Source organism: Myotis davidii, unplaced genomic scaffold (assembly GCF_000327345.1).
Source record: "Myotis davidii unplaced genomic scaffold, ASM32734v1 scaffold518, whole genome shotgun sequence".
In the NCBI taxonomy this organism is placed as follows: Eukaryota; Metazoa; Chordata; class Mammalia; order Chiroptera; family Vespertilionidae; genus Myotis; species Myotis davidii.
Genome location: NW_006289828.1, coordinates 261,631 through 273,727, shown reverse-complemented (window position 1 = coordinate 273,727; position 12,097 = coordinate 261,631). Strand labels below are relative to the sequence as shown.

Sequence of the window (12,097 nt, the reverse complement as noted above, 5' to 3'; positions counted from 1 at the left end):
ATTAAGTTCTTTCATTTATGACCTTCTGAAATTAGGCCCCAGATTCAGAAATTTTTGCTCTCTGGCCATTGTATCTCTGTTCTTCAGACAGAATTAAATAAGTAATTCAACAAACAATTACTATACAATTTCTCTTTAATGAATTTTCTTTAAGCAATGAATTAGACATAATCAGAAGCAGTCAGGAGAGACAGACAATTAAATGGATATAGGAAAAACTGCAAATACAAATGTTTTGATTGTGCGTTGATATTCTATTATTCGTTCCTTTAATGTATGATCTTAAATAAGGTGACTATTATTTCATTCTTTTTAAGCAAAATTGTGAATATCCTTGTCTCACAGAAAAATTAGGAGGGTTAAAACAAATAATTATGGTAAAAGAGCTACCAAAGTGATCTAGCATATTACAGACAACCAGGTTTGTTTTCCCCTGATAATCTACTTCCAGTTCATGGGAAAAGAGACACCTGTATCTTCCAAAAAAGATACAGATAGGTACAGTAGATAAGCACCAGTTCTTCTAAATTCATGATAATAAAAATTTCTAAGTTAAATCGAGTGTCCACTATGATTTTGATTTGATTTGATTTTTAATCCTAACTATATAGAAATTCTCATTCTCTCTCTCTCTCTCTCTCCCCCATATGAGACCAGGCAGAGGAACACTGAAAAGAAACTCAGAGCTGCCCTCAGGACCAGAAATTATTCATTACTCTTACCTCACCTCTAACCAATCAACTCCCAACATGACTCTGAACCTCTAACCCGGTGTCTTGTGCCATCTGGGAGTTTGAGCTTTTGAGCACTAGCTTCCCATTCTCCTGGATGGTGCCATTCATAATAAAAGAGGCAATAATTCTCCACTGTGATGGTATTTAGTGTTTGGCTCTGCTAGTGCTAGGCAGACAAACTTTTTCTGATCTGTAACATAAGTTCTTGATCAAAATTCTCAGTTCTTGATAAAGCTAATAGTTATGGAGTTGAGTTGCATTCTAAATGCTTTACATTTATTTACTCCTTTAATTTTTATGATAGTTTAATGAAGCATGAAATATTTATATCACCACTAAATAGATGACATTAAGTACACAAAGAAAGTTTAATTATTGCTCAAATCACAGTATTAAGTTGAGAATCAGGACAATACAGGGGTGGGCAAGAGTAGGTTTACAGTTATGAGTATGCAAAGCAGTTTATTTTTGTAATACTATTTATTAATTCTTGTATTATTTATTTGTATTACCATTATAATTTTTGAGATTTATTTGAGATCTTTATTTGAGATACTGATCTTATTTCCTCTACATATATAACCGGAAGTAGAATTCCTTGATCGTATAGAAGTTCTAGTTCAATTTTCTGAGGAACTTACAAGCTGTTTTCTATAATGTCTATACCAGTTTATATTCTTACTAACAATGTGCAAGGATTCCCTTCCTTCACGTCCTTGCCAGTACTTATTATCTCTTGTCTTTGTTGTTGTTGTTGTTGTTGTTGTTAATAGCTTTCCTAACAAATGTGAGGTGATGTTAAAGTGGTTTTGATTTGCATGTGTCTGATGATTAGTGATGTTGAGCATCTTTTCACCTACCTGTTGTACATTGTATATCTTATTTGGAAAAATATCTATTCAGGTTCTCTGCCCATTATTTGACTGGGTTATTTGGTTTTTGCTATTGAAGTACATGAATTATATATTTTGTACATTATCCTCTTATTAGATACACAGTTTGCAAATAATGTCTCCCATTCTACAACTTGCCTTTTCCTTTTGTTGTTCATATTCTTTATTGTGTAGAAATATTCTTGTCTGATGTAATCCCACTTATTTATTTTTGCTTTTGTTGCTTGTGCTTTTGATGTTATATCCAAAAATTATTGCCAAGACCAATGTAAAAAAGGAATATTATTCAGCCATAAAAAGGAAATCCAGCCATAAATGACAACATGGATGAATCTGGAGGTCATTATACTAAGTGAAGTAACCAGTCACATAAAAACATATAATCTCACTTATAATTATAATATAAAAAAAATTGAATTTATAAAAACAGAGTAGAATGGGCTAAGTCAGGGAAATAGTGAGATGCTGATCAAAGGGTTTAAACCTTCAGTTATAAGATTAATCAGTTCTGCCAAAACCGGTTTGGCTCAGTGGATAGAGCGTCAGCCTGCGAACTGAAGGGTCCCAGGTTCAATTCCGGTCAAGGGCATGTACCTGGGTTGCGGGCACATCCCCAGTGGGAGTTGTGCAGGAGGCAGCTGATGGATGTTTCTCTCTCATTGATGTTTCTAACTCTCTCTCCCTCTCTGTAAAAAATCAATAAAATATATTTTTTAAAAAGATTAATCAGTTCTGAGGATCTAATGTACAGTATAGTGACTATAATTAATACTGTATTTCATACTTGAAATTTGCTAAAAAGAGCAGATCCTCCTAGGGAGGGAACGGGAGTGAAGAGGAGGTGAGTCATTGGGGGAGGGGGGGGCAGGAGAAGGGAGAAGACATCTGTAATACTTTCAACAATAAAGATAAATTAAAAGGAACAAAAGAGTAGATTCTAAGCCTACATATCATACACACACAAAAATAACTATGTGAGGTGATGGATGTGGTCATTAAACTGATTGTGGTAATCATTTTACAATGTATAAATATATCAAATAATCTTGTTGTATACTTTGAATATATATAACTAGAATCTTGTTGCATGAAGATTTGCTCAATAGGCCTTCCTTCCCCTGGCTGCCAGCACCAGTTTTCCTCCGGCACCCGGGACCCAGGCCTTTGGTCCAGCCATAGCAGAGAAGCCAAGCCTCTTCAGTCTTCAGACTTCAGTCTTCAGTCTTCAGTCTTCACTCCTGCCAGAGCCTTCAGTCTTCGCTCTGCACCTGCATATGCAAATTAACTGCTGTATTTGTTGGGTTAATTTGCATAGTCATTCTGATTGGCTGGTGGGTGTAGTGAAGTAACACCAATTTGCATGTTTCTCTTTTATTAGTGCAGATTTTTTCAATTAAACCTCAATAAAGCAGGAAAAAATAAAATAAAATGAAACTGCCTTCTCCTTTCAATGAGGAACCTTGAAAAAGAAAAGGCTTTTTGTTTGTTTTTTTGAAGACAGTAAAAAAAAAAACTTTCACATTTTTGATCAATTATTTTCATTAATTCCACTGAAAATTTAGAATTTCTCTATCAAGCCCATTTATGCTGCTAACAATTTAATCATAGATCATGAATAAAGTGAATGCTCTCTGGGCGGTTTATGGAGCCTACTTTGTGTACTCTACTGGGCTTATCAGTGTTACAAAGTCCTGAGCCGTCACTGCCCATTGAGGAGCTTAAAGAGTATTATTATGTCAAATATCCATAAAGTCAAAAATTAGTATGATGACATATTGAAAATCTCTTAGAAACTTTTAGGTTTACACATCAAAGCCTACGTGATGTAACTAATAGCAATAGATTATCTCTGGAAAATGTATTAAAAAATAAAAACCCAATTCTACATTGAAAGTTCATTGTTGTTTCTGAACAAATTCCTCTTGAGACAAATATAATTAAGCCACGCAGTGGATGCAATCCCTCCGGTCTTTAGTCAGAATACAAATACTACTGATTCTATCACTGTGTCATAAGTTGAAATCGCGGTAAGTCTAGAAGCCCAGCAAGGGAAAGTTTACCTGTGGTTGTAGGTATGTTCTCTTATTCATAAATTCTTGTAACATTACATTGAGGTTGTAGAAAGGAGAGTCTGTTAGTTTGGGTTTCCCTGGTTTTTAGCTGCCTATTGGCTTATTCTTTTCAAATCAAAATGCATAAATATATGTATGAAAATGAATACATAAATGGCTGGAAATATACTCCCTTCCAAATGCATAAGGAATGCTGTGAAATTTGAAAGACCAGCATATAGCACCTTTATTTTTAATTATATATACTTTGGTTTTATGTGACTTCTTTACAGTTAGAATGTTTTCATATGTTACTTATATATAACAGCCTGTGTATATAAGAATATCAAAAAGATAAAACAAAAATATCATAATATTCAGAATTCAAAATCAGGAAGAAATAGTGCACCCATTTTAGTTGGGCAGCTATTTAGAATGCGTTAGGAAAAGGAATCCAGTGTGTAGGTTCTCATGGCAAACCACTGATTCTAGGAAAGCTCCTTTTTCTGAGGGGCGATCAAGACCTCTGCTAGGTGACTGGATTACATTAGGTATTATCTGCCCTCTCTGTTATCTCCACAGATATCTGGCTCTGAACCTATAATGAGTGGAAACGAATCCTTCTGCACCAGATTCACATTTGTGGCTTTCTCATCTCTAGCAGAGTTGCAACCTGTGCTCTTCGTTGTGTTCTTAATCATTTACTTGTTTACTGTGGGAGGAAACCTCATTATCATCTGTCTGATCTGCGTCACCCCTTCCCTGCACACTCCCATGTATTTCTTCCTGGTTAACCTCTCCTTCCTGGAGATGTGCTATATCACCAGTGTGGTGCCTCAGATGCTGGTGCACCTGCTTGTGGATACCAAGACCATAACTCTGGGAGGCTGTGCAGCTCAGATGTACATATTTGCCATCTTGGGACTGACAGAGTGTTGCCTGCTAGCAGCCATGGCTTATGACCGCTTTGTAGCTATCTGTTACCCACTGCATTACACTCTCTTGATGGGCCCTCAAGTGTGTTTGAAATTGGCTGCAGCATCTTGGACCACCGGGGTGGTGGTGGAGTCAGTCCAGATCACCTGGATCTTCACTCTACCCTTCTGTGGAACAGGCAAGATTCAGCACTTTTTTTGTGACATCATGCCTGTGGTGAAACTGGCTTGTGTTGATACCTCCCGTAATGAGATTGTGATGTTCGCTGTCTCCGTGCTCTTTATCATGAGTCCCTGTTTCCTCATTCTGTGTTCCTATGGGCGCATTTTTGTGACCATCTTAAGGATCCCTTCAGCAGCTGGCAGACGCAAAGCTTTCTCCACTTGTTCTTCTCATATCCTGGTGGTTTCTCTCTTCTATGGCACTGCCTTGTTCACCTATCTCCAACCTAAGACTGCACACACCCCAGAAACAGACAAAGCAACTGCACTCATGTACACGGTGGTCACACCGGCTCTGAATCCTCTTATCTATACCTTGAGGAACAAGGAAGTGAAGGAAGCCTTTCAAAGGCTAACACAAAGGAACGCTCTTAGGCAAATGGCCTAAACCAGCCATCACAGGCAAAACTTACACTATGGTACAGAGAGGTTACACAAGGTTTTATGATCCCTCTACCAACATATAATGTCATTAAAGTATTTACAGCATAGCAACCAAGAAACAGTTGGACGTTTTCTACAGTTTTTCACTTTAAGTAAAAGGGAGCTATGCAGTAGGAACATTAAATAATGTATCATTTATTCAATCAACAATATTTAATGAACATAATTACTGAGCATTTCCTGTGTTCTGAATACCATTCAGTTTTTTGCTTCTACTGTGGTAACAGAATTAAGATTAGTATGTTTCACACCATTTTACAAAGAAAAATGAAATGGTCTTCTTGTGGAAAAGAATTAAAAATGAATAGAAAGTAATTAATACATTTTTGGTGTCAAATATAGACTGTTAGATTTAAATTCTTAAGTAGAGTACACGCTTTTAATTACTCTGGTCTCTATACAGCTTAATAATCATGCATCTGCAATAATCAATGTTAGTAAATATTGATGAGTGATATTCACTGTTACATGACAACACAACTCTATTTAACTTGTAAGTCCAGTGAGGGACCCTGATTGTTTATCTAATATGTATATTAGGTGTATATATTGCTAGGCCAATGATAAAAATATGACAATTATATAAGGTTTTTAAATTGTGGTTATTTCCTCCCCATTTTCCTGTCTTCCTCTGTATTGAATACATAGTATATTGCTTTGTTCACATTATCATTCTTCTTAAATCATCACTGATGTCCTACATTTTTCAGAATAGCAATGATCAGAATCTGGAATGTTTATCAATAGAATTACATCTGAAAAGGGCATACTTGGGGATTTTAAACTCAGAAACTAAGCATCACTTCTAATGGAAGCTGAACAAATGAATTCATTTCTTGTGACTGAACAATATGAATTTTAGGAGAAGTGAGTGTTTATGTTTATACATGAGATACTGTGATAGTCTTAGATGAAAGAGACTTCACAAGAGCAGAATAACTGAAGGTCCATAGGCACTACCTGTGTACAAGCAGAGCCTCACCCCTCCCAACATTACCTCTTAGTTGTCTCTGACACACTTAACAAATACTTCATATGCAAGCATGCGTGTGCATGCACACACACACACACACACACACACACTAGTCCAACAACTGCCAGTCATCACAGGTTTTCTGATCTTTTGCATTGATTTGCTCCCATTTGAAATATTCGCTGCTCTGCAAAACCACTTAGGGAAGCTTTGGCGTTGTGATTTGTTACCAAACTGTTAAGAGATCTGTGCTTGCACCAGAAGTAGTATTTCTGGATGTTGTCAACCTCCAGTTCTGCAGAAGTCCAGGATGATGCTGAATTCCCAGAAAAAAAGCTGAAAGAAATCTCTTTACCAAACTTATGTGTCACTTTATTCCTTGAGCTTCAAAACAGTTATTTCCCAAATTAAAAGCTTAAACAATATTTTCCACACATATCACGAGAGGCAAATCAATACTTTGGTTTAAAAGAATGAGGACAGGTTCCAAAAATCAACCTCAAAAAATACCCTATTTTAACATTTATGGAAGGAAAAGAATGTATACAGATCTGAGTTTAAACAATAAATAATCCTGAACAGCAACGAGAGGCTTTCCAGCACATGTCCACTTCTCTAAAACTTACCCAGCACTCAGCTCCCCTATTTACCACTTGATATCACTTCCACAGTCAAAACCTATGCTAAGTACCAGAAATTTCCAGTAGTCAGTCCTTCAAAATGATAAAAGCTGATATTACAATTATCATTCTATATTTTGAAAGATATTAAAGCATGTTTAAAATCATGTAATAATGTTGATCTTACATGCTATTTCCTCTCTTTAAAATCTCCCTCTCCAACAACTATCCCCTTTCATCTAATTAATCCACATTTTCCCTTTAAATCTCAACTCAATAATTGCTTATTTATAAAAGCTTTCTTTTGTCTCTATAACTACATCTCTTCCTCCCATTACATGTTTTGTGACATTGTCTAATTTTCTTTGGGCCCTAGTTTCCTTTTCATATTTACTGTGCTTGGATTGTGTATTTAATTGTTTTATTAATATATGTATTTGCAATAAATTGTAGGCTTCTGAATGTAAGAACATGTCTATTTATTACTGTATCCCAAAACTTAAATCAGAGATTGATAAGGATCGATAGTCAATTAATTGCAAAAATATTTAAAAATAAGTATAAGAATAAGTGACAGTTATTTTAGGTTTTTTACCTCATTTGCGATATTCAAGTATATATTTCTTCTCCAAACTGCTTGTTATTATTACCCCACAGATCTTGTACTTTTCAAATCTCCTTTGATATAGTTACATAATTAACATTTGGGAGTATATATAGACTAACTCTTCACCTCAAGCAATCTGTCCTTACAGGAAAGTGGACACTAATAATTAAATCAAATATTTATTTGGCACCTACTATATGCTAGGTATTGTCCTGTGCTTTGCAAAGTTTATCTCCTTTATATCTCACAACAGGCCTGCAATGAGAACATTATTATCTACATTATAGAAATGAGAAAACTGAGGCCCAGAGGGAAAAAAATAGAAGGGGTAAAGATACAACACATGTATGGAATATTAATTCAGTCACTTGGTATTATTCTACCTAACCATATTCCAATCCCAAAACCAGTTAATAAATTTTTATTTTAGTTTCAGAAATTTGATAGAAAATTAAAAATGTATAAAATACTCAAACTGTACACTTAACACTCTGCCAACCATGTGTTGGAGGAGACAGATCTATTCTAAATACATTCTACTATGTTTTTGCTTCTATATTCTATTAATCTTAATGTGTAAGAGGTATTTTTGAATTTTTATTTCCTTCACAACTATTATCCCTTTGCTTTGTTCCTCATTGGAAAAGCACAACTTCATAAACCTCAAATTATGTGTTAGAACATGGGTGGGCATGTGACCAAGGCCTCACAGAAGAGACTGGCCTAAAGTTGGATACATGACTCAATAAAGCCCAATCAAGCTAACTCTTGAGTTTTTACTTAAGCAAACAAGAAAAAGGTGATATTGGCAAAGGTGGGTTGGAGGAGAGCGATCAACCAATGAACTTGAATGCATTATGCATAACCTGTGGACATAGACAATGGGGTGGTGAGGGCCTGGGGTGGGGGGTGGCTGGAAGAGGTTAATGCGTTAAAAAGGAGGACCTATGTAATACTTTCAACAATAAAGATTACAAAATAAAAATAAATTTAAAAAAATAAACGAAAAAGGTGACATCATTTCCATTAGAGTTGAACTTGGGCACATGTAATTCTAGAACTCCTGAGGGCTATATCACAAGGAACGAGCGACTTAACTATAACGTCAATGGGAGAAAAACACTACTTAGAGCTGCATACATCTTGGATCGTGATGACATATAGGCCTGTGAATCCAGTAATACACTGCAATTTTCTATTGCATGAGACAACAATGCCTTCCCCCTCTTCTGTCATTTTCTTACATCATTCTGAGATGAGGTATTCCTTGCCAGTAAGTGAAAAATCCTCAATAATTCAAAAACCATTTTAACTGAAGTTCTAGAAATTTAGACACAGCTTTTTTTTTTAACTGTATCTTTTTACTCTTCTGGAAAAGATTAGTTATTGCCACACATTCTTCTTCTAGTCTGACACATCCTTATATAGATTTTAACAATCCCATATTAATAAAATAAATCTAGGACACATGTATCCTTTAAGAATAATTCAAGAATAATGCAAATTACTTCAACAAATATTATTAATATATTATAAAATAAATAATTCAGAGTCATCCATTTGTTTGACAGAATTCCCAAGGATTTTAATTTTTATGAGGTTTTTCTATTATCCTCAAAAAGAAGGGGCTAGACAAATTACCTCTGTAACTAGGTCACCTGACTCAAGAGCAGTTTCCCAAATACAGGACCCAAAGTATAGGGTTAGTCTCCAGACTCCTTTCAAGAAAGACATGAATGTACTATAATTATGTTTTAATTTTTGAATTAAACAAATAATGCTTAATCAAAACAAAAAAATAATGTTTCCTCAGTTTCTACATACAATTGTCACTAGGGGAAAGTAGATGCCAAATATTTGTTAACAATCATTGATCGATCTAGCAATATTGATTAATCTGGCAACAAGGATAATAACCCAGAATAGAATTTTACATGCTTGTAAGTTTTCACCAAATTATGCATGTTTTCAATATAAACAATACAATCAATTCAAGTTACTAATAACTGATTAAAAGTCTTATAATAAAGGAAATAACATATACTATATTCACATCCTACAAGTTAAAGAAATTTATTCAGAGGCTGTTTATTTTACTCTGTAGGGTTAGAATTACTAGACTGCCTATTTGAAATTCTTCCTAGCAGTGCCATCTGGTGGAAAAAAAGTTATAGTGATTGGTGTGAATGTCTTACATGGAATTTTTTTAAGACTACACATTTAATTTAAAAAACTACTCATGTCATTTTTATATTCTTATCTTGATAACAGTTTGATTACAAATTATATTATCCAGTTTTCATGTAAATATTGTTCACAATTTTATTTTTTTCTTTATTGATTAAGGTATTAGATATGTGTCCTTATCCCCCCAGTGCCCCCCCATCCCTCACACCCCTGGTGTCTGTGTCCATTAGTTATGCTTATATGCATGCATACATGTCCTTTGGTTGATCTCTCCCCCTTACCCTCACCTTCCCCTACCTTCCCTCTGAGGTTTGAGCATCTGATCAATGCTTCTCTGTCTCTGGGTCTGTTTTTGTTCATCGGTTTATGTTGTTCATTATATTTCACAACTGAGTGAGATCATGTGATATTTATCTTTCTCTGACTGACTTATTTCACTTCGCATAATGCTCTCCAGGTCCATCCGTGCTGTTGCAAATGGCAGGAGTTCCTTCCTTTGTACAGGAGCATAGTATTCCATTGTGTAGATGTACCACTGTTTTCTTATCCACTCATCTGCTGATGGACACTTAGGCTGTTTCAAAATCTTAGCTATTGTAAACTGTGCTGCTATGAACATAGGGGTGCATATGTCCTTTCTAATTGGTGTTTCTTATTTCTTGGGATATATTCCTAGACGTAAGATCACTGGGTCAGATACTTTAAAAACATATCTGAGTCCATGAGGTTTTTTCTTTTTGTTTTGTTTGCTTAATCCCTTCACCTTTTCACACAACCCACAACAGAGGAGAATAGGGGTGGGAGGGATGTAAAAGAGAGTATAGGGTAAATAAATGTTGATGGAAGAAGACTTGACTTGGGTGATGAACACACAATACAATATACAGATGATGCATTATGGAATTGCACATCTGAAGCCTACATAATTTTATTAACTAATGTCTTCCCAATAAATTCAATAAAAAAGTAAAAAGAAAAAATATCTGATACCTTTTAGTTCTCAAGATAATGTGACATATGTAATTTCATTAAAGTTATTACATTTATAAAAGTTATTTAAAATTTACCCAAAGAAATAGAATCATTCCCTCCTTTACTCTTTCACTGTGTTCTATGTGCATACCAAATAAAGAACATGTTACACATGACTGATTTTTTGTCATCTAATTCTATCGTGCTCTATCGCATATGTAACTCCTTGGCATATCTTTCCATAGTAACTTATAAGCTGCCTGAGAGGAGAGGTGGCTGCTTGTTACTCTACATTGATGTCATGGCCATCAATAATTTTCACATTATTCAATCCAAGAGGTCCACAAACTGCATCCCCATCCTTCAATGATGACCTAAAAGGCATTAAAATATTTTTAAATAAACAAATGAATTACTATTTTTTAAATTCTAAGTGTTCCTACATTTGAAATACACCAGTTAAAAAAAATATAGCAAGTACATACAGTTGGATAGGATTGCTGTTTGGCCATGACCCTTAAGGTTTGTCATCAGGGAAGATGGATATTATGCAAGGATACTGAAGTTATTATCATTACATATTTAAATGACTTATTCTCAAAGATAAAAAGGGTAGAATTAAAAATATGGGATGAAGTCACAGGAAAGCACTTTCTTGCTCAGTCTGAAGAAAACATTTAGCAGAGATTTTTGAAAACAAAATGGACTGCCTTCAAAAATGTGAGATTCTCAACTGATGAAACTATTCAAATGTATCCTAATTGGTTATTGACTGAAGATACATATAGATAGAATTTACTTTGAATTATTTCTTACATTAAATTAGTTAAGACATCTCTATGACATAAAAATACACAACATATTTTGCTTGTGAAAATATTAAAAACTAAAAGGTGTCTAATAATTAAATCTCCATTGTCTCCCTCCTTCCTATTCCCACCCTCTATCTTTAGCTAGAATATAATTTTCAATCTTCCAGGGGATTACTTATATGCATGAATAATATAAAATAAACAACTAAAACTAAGCATTCATTTATGAATAATGTTATATCATCTGATAACTTATAATCAAAAATAAAATTATCTTATTTAACTGAATGTTATTAACATGAATAGCTATCTACTTTAGGACAAAGCTTTAAAATTTAAAACACTACTTCTCGTAAAATAAGAAATCTTCCACCTCTAGATGATATGAGATTCTGGAAAATGTAAAAGAAACATCTGAATTATAGCTTAATTATTTTGTGTCTGGAGTTAGCCTCAATTAGAAGGTGTACAAAGTTATATTTTTTATTGAGAGCTAACATGGACACAGACAATAGTGTGGTGAAGGCCTGGGAGGGGCAGGTGCGGGGTAGAGGGGGTTCATGGGAAATAACGGAGGGCATCTGTAATGCTTTCAACAATAAAGATAGATTTTTAAAGATAGAGCCTTGTTTTCTTTCTGAAGGTAT

General features: G+C 34.7%; 1 protein-coding gene across 1 annotated transcript; it reads left to right on the top strand.

Moving 5' to 3' along the window:
- The first annotated feature begins 4,281 nt into the window (after window positions 1-4,281).
- LOC102775241 (olfactory receptor 10C1) lies at window positions 4,282-5,223 on the top strand. The gene has a single exon (XM_006762694.1). It carries the CDS (start codon window positions 4,282-4,284, stop codon window positions 5,221-5,223), a length of 942 nt encoding a protein of 313 aa, XP_006762757.1.
- The last annotated feature ends 6,874 nt before the right edge of the window (window positions 5,224-12,097 follow it).